Source organism: Rhododendron vialii, chromosome 9a (genome assembly GCF_030253575.1).
Source record: "Rhododendron vialii isolate Sample 1 chromosome 9a, ASM3025357v1".
NCBI lineage: Eukaryota > Viridiplantae > Streptophyta > Magnoliopsida > Ericales > Ericaceae > Rhododendron > Rhododendron vialii.
Window position 1 is genome coordinate 40,016,278 of NC_080565.1, and position 22,172 is coordinate 40,038,449.

The 22,172-nt window shown below is 39.2% G+C and overlaps 3 protein-coding genes and 1 pseudogene across 6 annotated transcripts; 2 read left to right on the top strand and 2 right to left on the bottom strand.

Annotated features, from left to right (window-relative positions):
- Positions 1-9: 9 nt before the first annotated feature.
- Positions 10-4,591, bottom strand: LOC131300492 (caffeic acid 3-O-methyltransferase 1). Its single transcript, XM_058326366.1, has 4 exons — positions 4,008-4,591; positions 990-1,300; positions 799-863; positions 10-474 (listed from the first exon to the last, which is right to left on the bottom strand). The coding sequence occupies exons 1-4, from the start codon at positions 4,424-4,426 to the stop codon at positions 172-174; spliced, it is 1,098 nt and encodes a 365-aa protein (XP_058182349.1). The 5' UTR covers positions 4,427-4,591; the 3' UTR covers positions 10-171.
- Positions 4,592-7,557: 2,966 nt separating this feature from the next.
- Positions 7,558-12,817, top strand: LOC131300493 (nascent polypeptide-associated complex subunit alpha-like protein 2; annotated as a pseudogene).
- LOC131299910 (RPM1 interacting protein 13-like) lies at positions 7,806-9,560 on the top strand. The gene is made up of 4 exons (XM_058325483.1): positions 7,806-8,081; positions 9,127-9,201; positions 9,249-9,335; positions 9,432-9,560. The coding sequence occupies exons 1-4, from the start codon at positions 7,806-7,808 to the stop codon at positions 9,558-9,560; spliced, it is 567 nt and encodes a 188-aa protein (XP_058181466.1).
- Positions 12,818-14,638: 1,821 nt separating the features above from the next.
- LOC131300494 (uncharacterized) lies at positions 14,639-19,732 on the bottom strand. 4 transcript variants are annotated; one of them, XM_058326370.1, is made up of 6 exons: positions 19,567-19,732; positions 18,632-19,332; positions 16,557-18,025; positions 16,004-16,192; positions 15,676-15,853; positions 14,639-15,401 (listed from the first exon to the last, which is right to left on the bottom strand). In XM_058326370.1, exons 2-6 carry the CDS (start codon positions 19,302-19,304, stop codon positions 14,851-14,853), a joined length of 3,060 nt encoding a protein of 1,019 aa, XP_058182353.1. In that variant the 5' UTR covers positions 19,305-19,332; positions 19,567-19,732; the 3' UTR covers positions 14,639-14,850. The 4 variants fall into 4 exon arrangements, with proteins under 4 accessions (XP_058182353.1, XP_058182350.1, XP_058182352.1 ...); XM_058326367.1 differs by having other exon boundaries at positions 16,557-18,028; XM_058326369.1 differs by having other exon boundaries at positions 16,557-18,028; positions 19,544-19,717.
- Positions 19,733-22,172: the final 2,440 nt, after the last annotated feature.

Consider the following 22,172-nt stretch of genomic DNA (forward strand, 5'->3'; position numbering starts at 1 on the left):
ATTCATGGGTGAGATTAGAACCATGGGAGTTCATTCACATTTTTATTCCACTCAATGAGAAGATGTTACAGGAAATGTAAAAAAGACAAAAAAAAACAAGAGACAAAATCACAAACTCGAACCCCAACCACAAGCATAGTATGTTATGCACATAAAACCCAACTGAAAAACTCAAATCTTCTTGAGGAATTCCATGACATAGGTATTGAAAGCGCAACACATGACACGGAAACCTTCAAATCCAGCGCCTTTGGCCAAGGCCTCAAACTCCTTCTCGGTTCTTTCTTTACCACCTGGGTTGTGAGCTAGCATGATAACATCGATGTGAATGACGTTCTTAGAGGCAAGGCTAGTGTCCGGGGCCACAGGGAGAATGCATTCGGTGACAATCACCTTCCCATTGTTTGGTAATGCATCGTAGCAATTTTTCAAAAATTTTGCGCAGTGTTCATCGCTCCAGTCATGGCATATCCACTGTAGGAAAACACGCACTAATTAGCTACAACCAATTCCAAATATGGTGTTACTTACACGGGAATGAGTATTTTTTTGTGTGTTTCAGTGGTCCATTCCATTAGTACGAGTAGTAATTACCAGTTTTGTACCACCCAAATGGCACGAGCACTATCACCAATAACTTGGTGGGACCCACTCAGTGGTCCATTCCATTAGTACGAGTAGTAATTACCAGTTTTGTACCACCCAAATGGCATGAGCACTATCACCAATAACTTGGTGGGACCCACTAAAACCAACAAGAAGTGGATTAGGTAAGACGTGAAAGATTGCAAAACTCACCTTCATGAAAATGGCATCTCCTTCTGGCACACTCACAAACATATCACCTCCAACGTGCTCCAATCCTACACGCATGGAGACCCAGACCCACCATTATTAAATTTAAAAAAAAAATTGAAAAAGAAGCCTAATGTGTTCGAGTGTATACTTATTAGAAATTATTATTATTGAGTTAAAAGATTTGTGCATACCAGGATAAGCTGGAGCATCTCCGATAACATGTGGCAAATCAAAATTGATGCCTTTGATGGTGGGATGCTTGGAGAGAATCATTTGAAGAGTGGCCCCGGTACCGCCGCCGACATCGACCAACGAAGTGAGGCCCTCAAAGCCTTGGTAAGTCTCAAGGATTTTCTTCATGGTGATGGTGGAGTGATTGGACATGCCCTGGTTGAAGACCTTGTTGAATCTTGGGTCCGTACCATGGTAATCAAATGCAGTCATTCCATAGGCCTTGTTGAAGGGGATTCCTCCATCAAGAACTGCGTCTTTCAAATAGTACCTACAATCCAATCGAATAATACGATCGAGCATGCATGTGAAGTGAGACAATCAATCAATCAATCTCTATGGAATCCAATTTCTAATTTGCATGTCTTACAACACCAATACCATCACAGTGATGAACTTATGTTGTTACCTTAGGACCATTGGCGTTACCGCCACCATCCACAAACATGGAAGGACTGCAATTAGAGCTGCTAAATGAACCACGTCGAGTTTTGTGGTGGTTTGTTAAAAGCTTGTTCAATATTAGTTTGTTAACATTTTTTTAAAGCTCATTAAGGTTTCAAATCAAGCTTGAACAAATCACTACTCGGCTTGTTCGGTTATTGATGTATAAAAAAATCCAAAGTACTCGAGTGTTGGAGATATGTCTTGAATTTCGGATGGTCGAAGAAAGGTATTTGACTTCCTAAAAGATTTGTTTCCTTGTTGGTTTAGACTTTGGGTGCAAGGAATTTTGTTTGGGCAAGTATTGGTTTTAGGAAGGACTCTGTGGCTATAAATATAGTCTTATTCTCTTTATTAGGTTTTGGACTTCTTGAGTGAATCTCTTTGGAGAGGCCCCTAGGGGGTCTCTCATGTGGAAGATTAGATATTAGGGTTTTAGTTTATGCTCTATTGGGTTCCACCTTGGGTTTAAGTATCCCTATCGGGTTCCGCCAGGGATTTGTTCCTAGATATCTGTGATTGGATGCTTCAATGAGAGTTACGGGTATAGCCGGTTCTGTGTGTTATCTCCTCGTTTATAGTGAATCCTCTTGCTCTTTTTCCCGTGGAGTACGTTCTTGTTTTGTGCTTGAACGGAACCACATATATCCTTGTGTTCTTGTTTATCGCTTGTTGATTTGTTATATTCTCAATTTCGTGTTTGGCACAACATCGACATCGGCTTATGTTTGGCTTAATTCAAGCTTATTTAAGATTTGCTCATCTCATAAACAAGCAAAGCTCAAACATATTTTGAAGCTCAATAAGTTTTCAAACTAAACTTGATCAACCCGCGGTTTGTTTGGCCCGTTTATCACCCCTAACTACGATATATTTTTGCTAGCCACACAGATAGATGAACATGGTTTATGAGAAACAGGGTGCGGGCAAGGTTCTTGTTTGCCCTGTGTGAACTTTTCTTTTAGGTAAAGCCCATATAGGATTTGCAAGCCAAATTAAACTGTTGACTTCCACATTTGTTCTATATGTTACCCAAAAGTTTAAGGCCGTGTTATTTTCTATAGTATTTCCTTGTGTTTAAGGTACATTTTTGGGCAGAAGATACAGGAAAAAACGATTAAAAAAATAAAATCAAGAAGCTAAAACTATATTTTTTCCCTCTCAATTAATGAATTTGTTTCTAAATCCAAGATTCAAAATCCAGCTTAAATGGGGGGCAAATGAGATTCCCAAACAAGCACTAGGGGTAGGTGAAGTGCTCTCTCTCTCTCTCTGTTTTCAACAACTCTTGGTGGCCGAGTGGAGCCCATTTGTTTCCTTTCTAGGAGAAGAGTAGTAGAGTATTTCATTTTTTGCAGTTGTTGTGATAGGAAACGTCTCGGAGACCTTAATCTTTCGTAACACGCAAAGACGCCTAATTTTCAACAAGTACACAACACTAGAACTAGAACTGGTGCTGCAAAGGCATAAACACTCGTTTTATTCCAGACAGAGATTGGTAAGTACTATTACTCTTCAATGCTCTTTAAGGTGCGATGTCTCACGGACTCTTCCACTATTACACACTGGTACATATATTAAGCCCCACTTTAATGTGTGGTGGCTCTTCTATTTTATACGTAAAGTTTACTTAATGTGAGATATATACGCTAAACGTTAAGTCTTACTTTAAGGTGTGTGGCGGAGAAAAAACCTAGAACACACAATTTTTCTCTTTTTATTCATGTTGCCAAGACCGCTACACTCTCTCGATGCATCTTTTTCTCTATGTCTATTAGAGCAAGTCCACGTTTGTACCAAATTTCATGCCGAAGCCAAAATCAGGCATCTAGAATGACAAAACTCTCTCCACCCTAGTGTCAAACTCAATGATAAATGTTGGCAATGTCTTTCTTGGTAACAAATTTTGGCATCCAATTTTGCATTTTCCGAAATTGCCAAATCATCCAAGCCAATTTAATTTGCATCAAAAGAAGAGATGAGTTTAATTCAATGATCTAGATTTGAGATTTTTGCCAAAATAATTCCCTGGGCAAGTACAAGAAATTGGCCCCGCTCCGCTTTCTTGAAAGCAAGGACCACTAAGGGAGGTAAAACCAAGGTATCTGAAAGTAAATAAAGGACTTAGGGCTTTGAGTTAAGTCAAGGAAGAAATTACTGCAGTGAGTTTAGGGAACACTCTGATTTTTCTTGTCGTTTCTATTAAAAGAAAACAACGGTAACTAACCAAAGGAACCCTCGCCCGATTCCCCCTATAGCTTGGGGGGGTGGGTTTTCGTCCTTCTTAAAGCAGACTGTCAATACCGAACTAGTGCAACAAAATTGCCATTCTTTTTTTTTTTTTGCCTTTGACACTAAAGCATGCCCAAAAAAATGACTTTGGTAAAGCTATTTTGGCACCAACGGATTGACTAACTTGCTCTTACAAGAGTAGTGGATTTCTAAAGCGTGATAGAAAGCTGATAATAAAAAACAGGGTAACATGGACCTTATACTGATTCGAGAGAGAGAGAGAGAGATAGAGGGAAAATTACCAGCTCTCCATAAGGACCTTATCTTGGTTCATAAGCAAAAGAGGTGCCATGGACACACCATCATCATTCCTAGTCAAATACTTGCACACCGGTGCCAGAGCATACAACCTCTCCACGCCGCCGTCGGGGAGGCTTTTCAAGGTACAGTTAAGAACAGAGTAGCTGGTCAGTAGCCGCAAAATCCGGTCGAGCATCACGGCTGCGTCAGGGTTCTGTGTGGGGAGCTGGGCGGCGAGCTCGGTAGGGGAGAGAAAGGCGCCGGGGCCGGCCTTAGCCATGGTCTCGAGGAGGTCGAGCTCTACGGCTGATTTCAGCACCATGGGTAGGACTGAGGCGCTGGCTAGTTGCATAGCGAATAAGAATGCTTCTTCCTCCTCCGTTTCTACTGGACTTTTCTGGTTTTCGCTTCCTGAACCCATTTTAATGGGGTTTGATTGATTGTTTCTGGGGTATTTGTTTTTTTCCCGATGATTGGAGTGCAGAGAGAGAGAGAGAGAGAGAGAGAGAGAGAGAGAGATATGGGGGGTTTTGAGGGAGGGATACCGCAAATTCGTGGGGTGTCTCTCCTATAAAAGGCGCCACTTATAGGTGTCTTTTCCCCACCAACCTTGTTAGAGTCTGCACATCTTCACATGACCCTACCATTACCAACCCAAGATATAACAGTCAGGAAGGTGTAGTAAGTAGTATATCTCCCGATCGAAATAGCGTACTGGCCAATACGTAGAGTTTTGGAGATACATACCTAGTAGGAGTACTACATCAATCTCAAGCTGGTGATGATAAAAACACGAGTTTATGCCACCACAGCACATTTTTGGGCTCTACCGTACATTTTTGTTATATTTTTGCCTCATTGCTTTAGTGATTTAAAGAATCGGAACTAGACAATTAAATTACAATATGTATTGTCTGAAACTCATAATACTGATAGATTGTGAGCGTCATCGATAAATATTCCTTTGTTGTTATCTAAAACCACTGTCATATTGGAGTTATCTAAACATAGTCGAAACTGTGCACAAATGTATACACTTTTGGCGCTTGTAGAGACATATGCATGCCTAGAGGCTAGACTCTAGAGCACTAAATACGTACTTTCGCTTAATTACAACAAACATGAAACATGCATATACGATGTTAAAGAAAACATGCATATACAGTACACCTTAGACGACCACAAAAGGTCTAATCTAATCTAGTCTGCTATGCTACTAGTAATAATTTCCCTTGATGGTCTCTCTCTCTCTCTCTCTCTCTCTCTCTCTCTCTCTCACACACACACACACACACCCACCCACATTAGATTCATTCACTTTTGCTAATTACTAAAACGTAGTAAGTAGTATATGTTTGTTTTATATATATGGTCCGGAGTCCAAATCACTTTTGTTTATGGGACCATATATATCATGCCTCTGGCACATAATGCTTGGATGGACCTCATCATGTTTCATTTGATATCTTCCAAAACAATTACTATTAATCCCCTTACCTAAAAATTAGGACTATATTAGTATTGTGTTTCTAAAACAAGTGCATGTTAAAAGAAAACAAACCAGGACTGAGAGAGACTTTTCTCCCATACAGAAATGGACAACTAGTATTCATTATCGTATTTCATAAGTTCTCCATCGCATAGTACTCGATTAGTTTTGTGTATTAAAAAAATAACTTTTTTTCTCATTTTTTCCTTCATAAGATATTGATTGATCGCTAGTCAAACTGTTAGACATTGCATGGTTGAATAAACCATTTTTTAATTTATAATAAAGCTGGAAAATTACTCCTATATTGGATATTTCTATAATTTAATGGGTAAACTATAGTTAACCCCCTCTAACTAAGCCTCGCGTGCACTTTGGCCCCTCTAACCTTTTTTTTTTTTGGCACTCAACCACCTCTAACTAACTGAAATTCAAACGGTCATAATTTCAAATGGTCATAACTTTTTTGTCCAAAATCGAAAACATGCAAATTATATATCTATTTCGAGGTCTTGAAGTCAGCTTTCTAATGACACCAAAATCACATCACGATTCAAAGTACACAGAAAGTTATGATCAAAAGAGTAAGGGCTGGTAGACAGAAAGACCGTATTGATCATAACTTTCTGTGTGCTTTGAATCGTGATGTGATTTTGGTGTCATTATAAAGCTGACTTCAAGACCTCGAAATCGATATATAATTTGCATGTTTTCGATTTCGGACAAAGAAGTTATGACCGTTTGAATTTCAGTTAGTTAGAGGGGGTTGCGTGCCAAAAAAAAAAGTTAAAGGGGGCAAAGTGCACTCGAGGCTTAGTTAGAGGGGGTTAACTATAGTTTACCCTAATTTAATTGTGTATGATCGATATGATTAGTCAGATCTAAAGGGATAACATCTTACCTACTCTCTTTGGAAGATGGAGTGAGAGACAAACCGCAGCAATTGGTGACCATTCAACTGCAACCACCTTCCCTCATTTCTATTCAAACAACCATCTTCATCTTCATCTTCTCGAAGTTTTGTAGTATTAGTATATATAATTATTATTATTATTATAGTACTGACAATTCCTATATATACCAAATGCCACTAAAAATAAGCCATACAGAAAAGTAAGAATCAAGACTTAGTCACTCTCACCAACCTCTTTATAAAGTACTCTACAATATAATTGTTAGATTTTGTTAAAAATAAATCAGAATATCCAAATCAATTTACTAGCACCTTAATTAATCGCGGAGATAAAAAAAAAAAAAAAAACCCTTGCAAACTGTGGCTGCCGATTCTCCTCGTTAGGTTGACAATTTTTTTTTTTCTGGAAGCATGTTGCCCTATTCTTTCAATTAGAGTAACAAAAAAAAGTTTTCCAATAAATGAATGAAGAGAGTAAAATTATAACCACATTTACCTTTTTGGCAAATTAGGATGTCCGGGACTTGCCATAGACTCGAGGTAAAAATTGGGTGGGTTTGGAACTTGAGGGGAGAAATATTGGAAAGGGAGAGAAAATAATAAAGAGGAAATTAATTTAGAGTAAAAGTTAAGAAAAAATTGGAGAGTAAATTGAACTTATATTTTAAACTTGCCCTTCTCTTTCTATGGAAACCAAACAATTGATGAAATATTTTTAAAATTTTCTCTTCTTTTCTCAGGTATCAAACACACCCATAATATTTTGTATCACTGATACTTCCTCCATTCCAAATTTCTTATCCGTTTTTTTGCATGCGTGTCATTATTAAATTACTTATATTTTTTAATTTATAATATTTTTTTATTTTGAGCAATTTTGTTTAATATATAAACTCGAGATCTATCAAATAAGATCTATATTTTTTAATATTTTAAAGAAAAAGATTTCAATTCTCTTTTTTTAGGGTGATATACGGAATACAAGTAAAGTGGACAAAAGAATTTGGTAACAAGGGCGGGCTTTACAACCCGAGTCTTTGGTATAGAATAGAATGGGTTTCCGTCATCTTTGGGTTACCCCAGTAGGAGTATATAGTTGGGCCATCAAAGTAGAGATAGGCCTGGAGTTGAGATGGGCCTAAATGAATCACGAGCCTTTTGGTAAGGGGTTTGGAATTGGAGCGTCTCTCTCTCTCTCTCTCTCTCTCTCTCTCTCTCTCTTTATAATGCAAGTATGGGATGTGTTTAATGGCCATTTTCGAAATTCGAATCGGCTCTCCCTCACTGTCAGTGCTCAACGGCTACCTATTCCCATTACAGTCGTGCAGTGTATTTTCTTCGATTCTTTCTTTTTTAGAGTTCATTTACTTTTTCAGAGAGAGAGAGAGAGAGAACTAGATGGGAAGGAAGGAGTTGAAGGGGGTGATCGATTTATGTTCGCCGGAGCGATTAGAGGGAGAGGTGGTGGTTGATCTTGCGGGTACCCCAGTAAGAGGAGTATTTTGTTTGAAAAGGAAGAAGGCGAACATGAGAGAGATTGAAGATAGAGAAGATTGCTTCATTCTCGGTTTCGACCCTAATGACGACTCCCTCGACCTTCCCCATATCAAAGTGTCCAAGGATCTTCATAACCCTAATTCCCCTGACCTCTCCGTCCTCGCTGAAAAAGGCCAGGTAATCCTCTCCCTCTCTCATATAGTATATGTCTGATCGAACATGTATTAGTACATCTACTTATACACATATATACAGAAACGCTGAGACACAAGGTTCATACTTGTGTCATTTAAGTTATCTTCATTGGGTCTTTTTCCCGGTATCCGTCACCTGTAGAGGGTTATATTTTGTCTTGTTCTTTTGTTGGCGTGTTAAAAGTTTGACTGAATTCTGAGGGTAAGTTGGCTCAACTTATGTTTCACGCGTTAAAAACATCGCGACAATCCATCAGTCATTTTGGATCTCTCTCTCTGTTTTCATTACTAATATAATATGCAATGAAGATAAGGGTGATGAATTTGCTTTGCAGTTGGACATGGGATAAAGATATTTTGTGGGTTTTGGAAAAGTCTGGCAGTTTGTATCTATAAAAAGGCCAGGAATTCACCTAATGGCCTTTCACTAGGCGACAATGATGGTTTCGAATGTTAGTTTGCCTCGTCTTGTCGTCGGACGTTCTAGTATTTAATAAGAATGCGCACACATTGCATACCCATCCTACCCTATCCTATCCGCCCTCCTCAGCTCTTCTCACATAGTAATAGTAAGGTAAGCCAATTCTAGCCAAAGACTTTTTCCCCGGCAAGCACCTTGAAGGGTAAGACCTCTCTCTGCTATTATCCGAGTTTCCTATGCTGGTGTAGGCTTTCGATGGTTAGATCTGTTAAACCTATGCTAGGCATAGAGGTCAACTTTCTTTCGGCGGGGATCTATTGTTGATTGTTGAGCTCTAGCAACATTGGCTTGTTTTGTGTCCATGGCAAGGGTACTGACTGCAAGGGGAATAGTAAGAAGACTTGTCGAAAAGAGGGTTCAGCAACATAAAGAGATTATACGTCCATTCTAGTCTAGCCTATCCTCCTAATCTGTAGTTCACCCCTGAGTGAAACCAAGTACTGAGACCCAAGGAAGCATCTAGGTGACAACTGGCATTTATGGTCTGTACTTGTGCCACAAACCCAAATGTTTCTCATCAATCTGTCTTTCCCCCCCTAATAATCAGGTCCAAAACCTCCTCATTTTCCAACTGGGTATCTCTTGGAGTAGTATTGATACTTCTTTTCTATTTGTTCATCATGTATGTGTGCAAGTATGTAATATGCATATGATGATGGTGATGGATAGGTGGCATGTAGAGATTACCCGCATCCAAGACATCTCTGCGTGAAGAATTGCTTTGAGAAGACCCCTCACGAAAATCACTGTGAAATGGTAAACTGAACCTGCCTTCTAACAGAATAAGCATTGGGATGGTGAATTATGTATCTAACGACTAAAGTTTGTGTCATTACTGTTGGTTGGATGCAGTGCTTTTGTTTTGTTTGTGATACGGCTGCCCCTTGCAAAAAATGGTCCGGAAGTAATGGTCATTGCCATGCCATTAACAATGAAGCATGGAAGTCTCAGAGGAAGAAGACGCGACGACGGAAAGAATGAATTGGCCTAGTTTTTGGACAAGTTTTGCTGATTTAAAGTCACACAAAATGATTACTCTTTCTGCTGAAATTGGAATTTAGCCATGACTTATTCCGGTAACTGGGATGCACCGAAGCCAGTTCTGGATTTTGGAAGGTTACTATGTTCACATACTTTCGGATAATAACGTTTTTTGGAAGATGATGAAGCTAGAACTCCAAACTCATTGAATTGGGTTATTCGGTCTTTAGGTAGCGAATGTAAAGTTAGTATGTTCACATCCTTGTGAATGATGAATGCAAAAGACAAAGAAGGCAGAACTTCAAAGACGTTTGAATAGGGTTATTCAATTTTTTGCATATTCCATCTGCTGCAATTATGTACAAGTTCATTTTTTGGCTTGTGTTTGAAACTTCATTGAATGCTGAAGTAGTTTTATTTGGAATGATGTTGGTAACAAATAAGTGGAAGTTTCAAGAAGAAGAAAACTTTTTGGGACTCCTTTCCTTGTGAAAAAGAGTTCCAAAAATGTTGATTACGAAGAGTTAACTTTTGTGTGCCTTTGGCAAGAAAATTTTGACAATGGTTTGGAAGCAAATCAGAAAGTAACAGATAGGACTGATTTCGTAAGTAATGACCACTACGTTAACATCGATCTGTTAGGCTTTGGAATCTTTCTGTTCTACTTTTCGATTTCATTCACCAAATGGGAGTAGCTTTGCTCCCAAGAGCCAGGTGCTTTCCATTTCCACTACATTGAGCAGTCGATCATTTATTTCTACAAACTTACAGATCATGTTCTATTCTCATAACTTATTTTTAACCAATTAAGGACTATATATATGCATAACATTTTGCGCCTAAAACGTATAATTCAGTGTATTTTACTAGGAGTATTGTTCATAAAACCTGGAAAGTTTCTCAAACCAAAAAGATATAAATATTTCCATGTACTGTAGTATCTTTTCATTTAAAAAAAAAAGAGAGAAGAAGTTCGGAAAATAGGAATGAGCTGCAATTTTTCCTTACATTTCTTGGGCTAGAATACACGAGAGCAGAGGGAAATCCCTACAACAAATATGGGGTAGTCGGTTGACCCGTGGTGAGAAAGATCGCTAATAAGCTGTCTGATAAACCATTTCATTAACAAGAGATAGAGAGAGAGAGAGTCAGAGAGGCATTTTCTTCCACTTTCTCTCTCTGTATCTGTATCTCTTCTTTAGTTTGTCAGCCATGCCAATCCAACTGACAATCCAGAAGAAGCTTCAGGTCGTCTGTCTCTAGAGGCTTTTCTGTTTTCTTCATTTTCTTTCAAGATGTCTGTCCGCTCAATTAGTAATTCGCAGAGGGAGGAGGCAGTGAAGGTAGAAGACGTGGAGCACGCAGAAGACTCTGATGTGGAAGATGCTGCTCAAGGTGTGGATCCTATTCCCTTCCTTTCCCCCACCGTACCGCAATCTATGGAATAAATAATAACTTCTTTTACATCTTATTATCCATATCTGTGTGCATGCATGTGTATTACTTAAGGAAGTAGGGTGTTATTCGTTCTATATTCCCGCCATTTATACGGTCAAGAACGCCCCAATAGCATTGAAAATTTTTGGGGCATGTGAATTTATGGATTTGGGAAATGTTTATTGGTGCTGCCCTGCTGGGAGCACTTAAAAGCACCAGTTTCTTATGAGAAATGAAGTTTTCCGGAGAACAACTTGCACAATCAGCATTGTTTTCCCTTTTATGAATTTATGGAGTAGTTTTTACGGCTGCTATTCCGTTGGTTTACTTTCTTTTTTATTTTCCCTTTTTGTCAAACTCTTTTCAAGTCATTTATGATGTAGTTCTAAGGCAGGCAGTGAATCACGGAAGTCGGAACAATGTAACTTATTGGGACTTTAAGTTAGTTTGGATTGGTTCAAACACAGCTAGCGCATATGTCCTGTTATTTGATTTTGGGAACTCTAAAACTTGCGATTTTCAGTTTATGTGGTCGTTAATCTTCTCAAAAAAAGTATTGAAAATGCAACTCACCAAGTGTTGAATGAATGAATGATTTCTGACTATTAAGACGTCATAATGTATTGTTATGAAGTAGTTATGTTTTTCTTGTGCATACATCATGATGTCACAATTTATTGTGTATCATTGTTTTCTTCTTTCTTAGTCTCCATTTCCAGCTTTTTGGAAAATTGTTGTGTTCCATATCACGTCATATCTCTGTCTTGTGTACACATGACCTCTTAGTCAGTTCAGTTGGTTAATTTTCCTGTAAATGTGCTCTTATTGTCCATGTCATGTCAACTGTGCAGCTGATTGCAGCTGGATCTTAAATCGTAGGTTTTGAGTATATCTTCTTTGCTCAGCTATTCTCTGTCTTTGACCTACAACTATTTTCTAGTTCCTACACTATTGTATATGGAGTTCCGTTTTGCTTTTGCTGTATAAATTATAAGGAGCATTTGTTTTGTCGTCTGCATAACTGTACTAATTGGAGATGAAGAACAGGTGCAAATGAGAGTTCAAAGCAGAGCAAAAGTGAGAAGAAAAGTCGCAAGGCAATGCTGAAGCTGGGAATGAAACCTATTAGTATTACCAGTCTTAGTAGGGTCACCATCAAGAGAACAAAAAATGTAGGTCTCTTGGCTTTGTTTGTTTGCCATTTTAGTTTTGTTTTAGTTTTGTTTTCCAATCATTACCCTACTTCTTTCTTCAATCATTACCCTATTTTTCCAATTATTACTTTCACATCTCTCTCTATCTCTCTCCAATCATTACCCCTATCTTCAATCATTACTCTATTTCTCTGTCTTTACTTGGTGTAGTTGATTTGAATTTAGTAATAACCGACCTTTTACCATCGACTCTGTGCGTTTCAGATGATGTTTTGTATCTCGAAACCCGATGTCTTCAAAAGTCTGAATTCTGAGATATACATCATTTTTGGAGAAGCAAAGATTGAGTATTTGAGCTCTCAGCTGCATACACTGATACACAGGCTGCCCAGCAGTTCAGGATGCCAGACTTTGGTTCAGTGATGGCAAAGTCAGATATTTCTGCTGCTGTTGCTGGAGCACAGGGAGATGAGGAGCCTCGTGACATTGATTTGGTCATTACACAAGCAGGTCTGTCGAAGGGCAAAGCTGTTAAAGCACTCAAGACTTATAATGGAGATATAGTTGCCATCATGGAGCTCACAACATAGATAAGCTCTATGATCTACCCTGAGCAACCAGTCAGAGGAACAAGTTTTGTTATTGACATTGAGGCTTCCAATTTTGGAGGGGAAGTTTATAATATAGTTTCAATACTGTTTTTTTTTTTGGCATCAAAGAAGAACAATGAAAAGAAAAGAGTACAAGGATTTAACAAATATAAAACAAACACAACTATGCCATCGCCTAAGATAGAGGACGCCTACGACATGCGAAGGCCAAGAAGCCTAAGGAACAGAACACAGTGTGAATGTGCAAGCAGAAAATAACAACTGAAAATAATAAAACAGACAACCCCAAAACCACCGTCACGAGCCGCTTGAACACTTCATGTGCCACCGCCATGAGCCGCTTGAACACTCCTTGAGCCACCGCCACAAGCCTCTTGGACACACAATCCACAGCCATGGACGATCAAACTGCTGGCCGGATTGCGCCCATTCATAACGGCAACCAATGCAGATCAGTTAGCCAAAGCGAGAAAGCAAACACAACCAGAAAAACGGCCCACATCACAGCTGCACCAAAACTACTTGCAACAAACAAACAAAACCCACCAAACATGCATGCAAAACAGAATTGATCTGATCGGTTGGGGAAGGGAAGAACAGGGGAAACCAGATCCGATCGGAGAGGGGGAAAAAGAGGGACACAAGCGACAACCAATCGATCAGGAGAAAGGGATACCAGAAGCGGGAATCAATCAGCTGTTACTCATGGGAAAGCTCTGATGCTCGACGGGGAGGGGCAGACACCTTGGCTAGCTGATCTGTTGTAGCTTAGACACCTTGGGTGACGAAGAATGCTTATTTTGCATGTTTAGCCCTTAACTGTTTTTACTCGTTTAATACCAAAATCGAAATTGTCATGGCTTCAGGATCATATACAGTTTTATGTACTGTTCCCCTGGAAAGCAATGACATGGGTAGTTCTTAGAGGAATTGGCACTGGTGTAGACTCATTTGGGGTCATTTATTAAACATGCAATTGGTTCTGTTGAACAGTACGTGACAGATCTAGAACTGGAAGGGTTCTTCACAAGTCCAAAGATTTGGGTTTAGTTAAAGAGGGAATTGGTAATGAATATTCAGAGAATCAAATTGTGTTGACTTTTAGTGCATGACCATCCAAGTGCAGTACAATGGAAGAACCGGACATATAACCGCAGGATGGGTTTGGTTTACGTTGTTGGGAGGGGCATTCATATATGGTTTCCAGGGTCCCAAGCATCCATCCTTGTGGTGCTCTGAGCTCGGTTGCGGCGGTAGAAAAGCTTGACCGTGCATATTGTTCCGAGGGGAATATTGCTTGGTAAATATGGGGAATATGCAGTAAAAGAGTTTGTTGGTGAAATGACAATTTATTAAGAGTGAACCCCAATGATAAATTAAGTCTCTGATGGACGCCTCATAATTCATTAGGGCCATCCCTGGGCTATGCCCAGTTATTAACCGGCATAATGTGGAACCAAATGTTGTACCGGAGCAAAGTCACACATACCCAGGTCAAAAAACACTAGTAGTAAAAATGAGTTTGAGGGTGCATTTCACCGCAAGGTTTTGAAGTGAAACGGAGATGAAAATATTTGCAATTACCGTTGCAAGAAATAAACTTGGATTAGGGATCCATCCGTCCCGAATAATGTGGTATGATTCTCAGTCAGGCCAATTATCCACAGCTTAATTGGATGTCTTCAGGCCTCCCTCTACCTGCCCCTACCATGGGGGGCAGAACAAGAATAACAGCAGTAGTAGAAATAAAACTAGTACAGTAAGATAGGACCATCTACAATGCAGAGGCCATGGGAATTCGGCTCGCTCCCACGGCATATTTCACCATTTTAATGCGTTAAGGTATTTCCAGTTTTTATGCATGCTCATCAGCAAATGACAGATCATTCAAGCAACTCATATAACATCTGAACATCTGGGTTTTCAGTAATTCAAACGAAAACCAAACGCTTTTTACATATGCTTGGAGAAATCTCAAGATACGGGTTTTCAGTAATTCAAACGAATACCAAACACTTTTTACATATGCTGGGAGAAATCTCTCTCTCAAACAGAATTTACAGGTGTGGATTCAGACCTTGAAGTTCATCAATTCTGACCTGAAAATTCATCCTTCAGCACATGCTCCCAATCTGATGAAGAGCTATCATTCCAACCAGAAAAGATCCGACTTCCCATCCTCTTTTTCCTACCAGATCCAATCACCCGATCATCTGAACTATGCATATAACTACTACTTATGTATGGGCCAAACTCGTCTAGTTTACTGTTGCCACATGAATTCTGCAAATTAAATTCATCAGATAAGTTCAAACTGCCAGCCTCGGACCGATCTCCGACAAACGGAAAATGGTTGCTCTTGACTGCAAATCCCACATCAACCACCTCCGTCAGTCGCTGCCCTTTTGCAACTTCGGAGTTTGAGCTCTGACCCCTGCGTTTAAGGATATCCAATCTGGCCATGACAGAAGCCTCGACATCATCAACACTCTTTGTTATAGTTGAAGTAGAGGAATCCCAAATGGAGATACCGGATATTGGGTTATCTTCAGCCTCTGGTGTCACTTTCTGGGTTATGTTCCAATCAGGAGAGACCTCGGAGATCGGTTCCTTCTCAGCAACCTCTAGATAATCTACATCTGTAAGCAGAGGAAAATTAAGTGACTTACTATTACTCAAGGAAATGCCAAGGACCGTCAAGGAGAGAGAGAGAGAGAGAGAGAGAGAGAGAGAGAGAGAGAGAGAGAGTTTACATCATGTGAAAGTGTTATAAAACTCATGAAACATGCATTGGGAATCGGGATCCTAATTATTTAGATATTCTCACCTTAGCATGAATGACCTCATATTTCAAGCCCAAAAAATTAGAATATGTATAGTAGAAAATAGCAGGTTTGGAGGTGGCATACCAACCTTTCATGTTGTCGGACTTGCGTTTTTCCATCTCAATCTTCATACGGTTGAAGCGAGCTCTATAACTAATGGAACACAAGGCAGCTTCAGCCTCAAGCCATAAATTCTTATACAAGAGAGTTTCTGATGGGATTTCGTTCTCTCCAATAAAATCCTCCTTAAGAATACCCTTTATAGCCTGTAAGCCATATACGCACACAGAAACCAACGGTTTCTTGTTCAACAAATCCATAGATAAAAAAATTCCATTTTGAGTTCCAGCACAGCAAGCTTATTTTTTCGCCTAGAAGCACAAGTATTAAGAAAACAACAAATCATTAACACATACCTGCACCATTTTATCATCTTTCATAATGTCTGCATCATCCCTTAAAGAGAAAAAATCCGCACATTCCTCAACTTTCTTGCCAGAAGAATTATTGTTCGTTGTCCCCTTATATCTATGGCGGTCATCCAACCGAATATCAAGACTAACATCAGGTTCCTTTGTCACCGGAGACCTGGCTTCAGTGACACCCTGGAGAAGACATTTTTCAGCACAACTCCATAAACCTTCTCTTCGGATTCAAAGATGTCAGACCCAATTCCCAAATGGCCTATGGCCATCTAGGCGAGTACATCTCAATTTAGAACACACAAATTAAATTAAAAGTACGTTTGGGTGCGTGCTTGTGCGGGCCAATGGATGGAGCATCATGAGATGCTGATAATACTCACCTATGCCTTGAAGGAAAAAAGAGGCCATCTCGTAATTGCAGTAATATAAAGCAAACCAATAAATAATGAAACAACCGTGTGAATGACAGCTCAAGGAGTTTACCAGTGCTAGGGTAACTTCCATCAACCTTGAACAGTTTTTACAAAACCAAAAGAACACATACCTTACGAAGATTAGGTTCACAAAAAGTGCCTTGTTGGGGAAGCCTTGATTCTTGTGTTGGTTTCATAGGAGGAATCTTCATTGATATACACGTATCAAGATTGTTGATTGCCTGCTTAATGGCTGCATGATCTTTTTCCGATACTGCAGATACATCGTCTGAACAGTAAAATAAAAGCAATTCCGAGAGGTTATGTACTGTGTTAACCATCATTTGGACATTCATTTTTGGAATTGATTCCGTCACATCCCCTTTGCCCAGCTTATTTTCATTTTCTGCAGAACAAGGCAAACATGAAGTGCTTTCCATACCATGAAGAGGCACAGAACCATCTTCTGAGGCATCATTAGTATTCAACCCATCATACGGTTTGAAATCTGTTTCATATGTAACCTCACGCTTTTCAAGACCCAGTTCTTTTGTGTGACCAGGTTTTGAATCTGGAAAACCTATTGAGTCATTATGGAAGCCACATTCTTTTCTTGGCTTACCAACGTTATTAGAAAACTGAACCCCCTTGTTGCTAGTTAATGTTGGAATATCAAATCCTGCTTTCGCCTCGTCAACTGAAGTATGCTCTCTGACTGGGCAATTAGTGTTCGGAAGTTTTTCAGGACAAAGCAATGAACCAAGTTCCACATACCCATTCTCCTCATACGACTTCACAGTATCATAAGTTGGAGGAAAGCTCTGAATTTGTTGACGATTTAAGCTAGTGCAAGTTTCAGATACTTCGGGCAGAGAGAAACAAGAAGCTGGAGCACCTTTCCAGCAAGGTGAATCCACAGAAGGATTGCAATGATCTAAACTCTCTGGAGAATCCTCAACTGAAGCAAAGGCTTTTTTAGCATTATCATTTTCCAAAGTCAAGCCATCTGGTACATTTGTATCAGCGGGTTGGAATTCCATTTCACCTTTAGATACAAAATTCAAGACACCCTTAGTAGTAGGCTTGTATTCCCTCTCTACTTTTCCAGTAGAGGATGATGCAACAAAGAAATAATCGGCTCTTTTTAAGTGTAAGAAAGGCTCCTTTTGATCAGAGGAATCATGGAAACCAGAGCCCTTTCTTTTAATAGTTATGACACTGCTGATATTTTTGTCATCTTTAGTGGAAACTCCACTTGGCACTGTAGAACTGGTGCCAATGGATCGAGGTGGTCTGATGACAAGAGGAGGGGCAGATTTTTTCACTGATAAGAACTCATTCTGGCAAGATTCAAGAGGTTGGAAGCACTTATCGTATGATGCATTATAAGAAATTTGATGATTCCAGAAACTTGCAGCTGGTTTGGGAAAGGGCCCCTGTCCATGAGACTCTGGAAGTATTGAGCTTCCTGAGATTGATGTTCTTGAGGAGTCACCGGAAATGAACCCGGAATTTTGCACTTTATTTTTACTTGGAGCAACAATTTGGCTTTCTGAGCCAAATACATCAACATATTTTCCACTTGAAACTACAGAAGCATCTTCTGCACCAAAATCACAGTAGTGAAGATCAGGAACATCATCAACTTGTTTAAGTTAGGGGAGGACCAAGATTTCTTATGCACTTTAAAAGGCAAAGTAGTGCAAGAAGGAGTGCTCGTGAACCAGGTTGAAGGCACTGAGAGCATGAGAAGACTAAACAAGACCACAAAATGTTTATTGGGAAACATACAAATTACAACCCAATTCTAGTGGTTGACCCAACCCGACTAAATAACCCCTGTTGCCAGATACTTGGCTTTGGTTAATGAAATCTATATCCTAGCAATAGAGATCACTCTATAAACCAAGGAAGAAAAGTGTCGTACTGGTTTTAACAAATTTTACATGATTTGCACATATGAAACCACAGTGGGAACACCAAAAAGTCAAAAAGTGAATCCAACATAGGGTTTCCTCGAAACATGAATCTAGTGGAGAGGTTTTTCAAATCTATTCGTTCCTGTGATAGAATAAAATACCCATGGTACTTGAAGCAGACAAAAATGAATAGCTCATGTAATGCATGACCCATACACCCTATGGTCACCAAAAATAATAGTTTCATACAAGTAATGATGACATATTTGGCACAGAAGTAGCAATACCTGGTTTCATATAATTCTTGTAAACATAGGAACCCGCAATATTTTTATCCTCAGCGCAGAAACTCCCATCAAGTCCAACCCGTTTGCCCTGCTCAAGGTCAGACAGTCCGCTCCAAGAGCTATCCCACTGTGGCATGTACTCCAGATCCGAGTAATCAACTTGAATAGGCCCATCCAATGGAGCACGCGAACTGGACAATAAATCATAGCTAGGTTCATTAAGGACCACCAAAGGGACATCATCCTCAATCACCGGTGAGACAAATGGAGGATAATATGACTTGTCTCCAACATGTTTACTAGGCACTTCACTTGAATACTGCAGAAAAGAGAAGGAATCGGATGCAGCACCGAAATTAGGGTTTGATGCTGCATTAAAATTAGGGTTTGGTATGTCGGTCGAAGGCAGACATGTGGTCCGAATCGAATCAACTTCTGATCTATGATTGGGATAGAAATCAGGTCTAGAAGCTGAAGGGTGATGCGAATATTGCCAATTAGGGAAAGAAGAATGAAAAGGCAGAGCATAAGGGGCTTCAGAGAAATTCACAGGTGGGTTTATACTACCGGGTTTGGAATTGGACCGATCCACCGAAAAAGGAGGTGCTGAAGCCGATAAATTGGACAACGGCGATGACGAACCACCGTTACCAGAAGTCCCAAACCCCATCATTTCTTCTGGTCGAAAATGATCGAGTCAACTGGTCCGAAAACGAAACAAAAAATTGAGCAGGAACAAGAGTGTTTATAGTGATAAGCGAGCAACATTAATCAAATAAGCAAAAAATAAAGAAGCAGAAGGCAATTATAACAGAAACACTAACGAAATCGAGGTTAGCAGAGAAAAAATCCCCAGAAATTGAGAGGAACTGAGGAGTTTGATAGTAGGATAAGTTAGATGGGAAAGTATACCAGTTGAGTAACGCGAGACACACCTGCAGCGGGCGGAGTCGTCTCCCTCTGTAGTCTTTTTGCAACTTCCGAGCAAATGATTTTCTGCCGGAAAGTTGTCAATCCTTTGGAAGTCTTTGATGCTGATAAACCGCATAGGCTACCCCGTAATTTCGAACAATATGATTTCATACCCCGATAGATTAAACTTGTAACTGAATTTGCTTGAATTTTAATAGTATGGAAAATGCTTACCTCAGCCTTAAGAGAGGATGATAACATGTAAAATGTGCATCGATATCAAAGAAAAGATTATTGACATATGTGAAAGTGTATTAATACTAGTGAAATAAGTATTAAAATTCAAACTATTGTAGGTATTATTTGCATATTGTCTTACGCATATTAGATTGAGTTTAGCAATATACCCTTTTAATATTTTGCTGCGATAAATGAGTTTAAAGTTCCTCATTGTCTAAACAAACTAAAGCCCATAAAAATACGGATTTTGAGATAAATCATTCTCTTTACGCACATTAACTAAAAAGTCCAAATAAAAAAGATAGCTTGTTTAAAATCCATAAGTTATAGATAAATTTTTTAAGAAAAACTCACCCAAACTTTGTTTTGGAGAATTTCTTGCCACCGTAGATAGGAAGAGTAATGTAATAATACTCTCCTATACTTAGTAATAGTTAGGACACTTTTATTAAAAACATCAGTGTGAGTATTTAGTGCTCCCCTCACAGCCTTGTACTATGTCAATGGGCAAACCCTAGGTATCTCAAAGAGCATAATTTGGATGATAAAAAAATTTCAAATCATCAGTTGATTATTCGTTTAAAGAGTTGTTAAGATTAATAATATGAAGTCTCACAATTGTTATTTTTAGTCCATATTTTGGTACATGGAACTTGTACATATAGTCTTGAGCCCCGGCCATATGAATGTGTTGTCAAGAAAAGTGTTAGGACTCTATGTGATGGTGCCCCAGTAAACTATGGAGGTGCTATATTAATGAAGACAGTCCGAGGTAACTATGGGTGGGCCGAAAGTGTCTTTGCCTTGGGAAGGATTGTTATTAGGGGGCCCTTGATTTTGTGTAGCGATAACATGAGTAGATAAAGGGGCAAGAAGTAGAAATAGACGACCCAGAACCACGTGTCTTTCGGGGTAATAATGAGAGCAAAACAGAGTTACTCATTAGAGATCAAATTCACAAATGGTAAGCACATCCACCCATATTAACCAGCTCAAACACATCCATGTAATGATTTTTTTCTAATAACTAGATGTTTGGATAAGTTTGTGCGCACCTCCACTAATATTAAGGTAATGAAATTAACGACCGGACAAGCCTTCTAGTGACCCCAAGGTTCGAAGTATGACTTTCGTAAAATTCGAACGTGCAACTTAATGAAAGACAGACACTTATTTATTTTTCCATGTCCACTTACCAAAACTCCTTGAGCTCATATCCATGTCAAGTTAATATCTGGTACTCTGAACGTGGTTGGAATTAAGCACCAAATTCTTTCTTTAGGTTGCTTAATGCACTGAACTACCAATATCAAAGTCAAATGTTCATACCCAAGCCCACATATTCAACAGTCCACTACCTAACACACATGTCCTTTCACCAAACCGAAGTAAATTGGGAAAATAACGAACAGGGGCGTGTTTTTAATAATTAATATCCGCTAAGGACATATTCAGCATTAATAAATATTCTCAACATGTCCTTAGCGAGTATTAATTATCAAAACACGTTATGGACCGTCATTTTTCCAAGTAAATTTCACGGGAAAATGACAGCCCAAGATTTATTTTGATAATTAATACCTGCCAAGGACAAGTTAAGAACATTTGTTAATGCTGAAAATGTCTTTGATGGGTATTAATCATTAAAAACACGTCATTTTCCCAAATTTCACATGCCTAAATTAGCCCAGTTCTTCGTAATAGAAAAGGGAAGGAAGAAAAAGTAGGAAAAAATAAAAAAATAAAAACTCATCCGCCATTGGAGTCTGAAACATCAAAGGAAACTCATTGGAAGCACAACATTCTATGAATCTTCAACATTTTTTATTGCCTACTTAGTACAAAGAAAGAATTTTTTTTCCATTTTAACGGGCGGGTTCAAGAATTGGAACCCGTCCCTAACAAATAATTGAACTTTTTTGAGTAAAAATAACAAATAATTGAACTAATAAAAGTAACATGAAAGAAAAGCAAGCTGGGAAAATATGAAGCAATGTTGTTTCTATCTTCAGAAGTAAACAAGGAAAGAAGAAGAGCCCTCAGCAGTGATGGGTGAAGTGGAGGCAGAACGGAGACTCCTCAGGAAAAACAGAGCATCCATTCGCCGCATACGTCTTGGGACCAAGAGTTGTTCCCTTAACCTTGCCATTGCCACACTGTATTCCTCCAACAGCTCCACTACCATCCCCACCTTTATCATCTCTCTCTCTCTCTCTGATTTTGCGACCTGAACCTGAATGTAACTAGAAAGGGCACGGGCAGAGGATGTCAAGGAGGGTGGAATTTAAGAAAGCCAAATTTATAATGCTATACCTAACCAACATAATCATGGTAATTGACCTGACTTTTCATTTGGTACTTTCCACGTTCTAAACACATACAAACAATT

Coding starts and splice junctions, on each gene's coding strand:
- LOC131300492 (XM_058326366.1), bottom strand. CDS start 4,426: ATGGGTTCAGGAAGCGAAAACCAGAAAAGTCCAGTAGAAACGGAGGAG. Junction 1,301..4,007: donor AAGGTCCTTATGGAGAGCTG/GTAATTTTCCCT, acceptor ATTGGATTGTAG/GTACTATTTGAAAGACGCAG. Junction 475..798: donor GAGATGCCATTTTCATGAAG/GTGAGTTTTGCA, acceptor GTTTTCCTACAG/TGGATATGCCATGACTGGAG.
- LOC131299910 (XM_058325483.1), top strand. CDS start 7,806: ATGGGAAGGAAGGAGTTGAAGGGGGTGATCGATTTATGTTCGCCGGAG. Junction 8,082..9,126: donor TCCTCGCTGAAAAAGGCCAG/GTAATCCTCTCC, acceptor CCTAATAATCAG/GTCCAAAACCTCCTCATTTT. Junction 9,202..9,248: donor CTTTTCTATTTGTTCATCAT/GTATGTGTGCAA, acceptor GGTGATGGATAG/GTGGCATGTAGAGATTACCC.
- LOC131300494 (XM_058326367.1), bottom strand. CDS start 19,304: ATGATGGGGTTTGGGACTTCTGGTAACGGTGGTTCGTCATCGCCGTTG. Junction 18,029..18,631: donor CAAGAATTATATGAAACCAG/GTATTGCTACTT, acceptor ATTTTGGTGCAG/AAGATGCTTCTGTAGTTTCA. Junction 15,402..15,675: donor CAAGTCCGACAACATGAAAG/GTTGGTATGCCA, acceptor CTCTGCTTACAG/ATGTAGATTATCTAGAGGTT.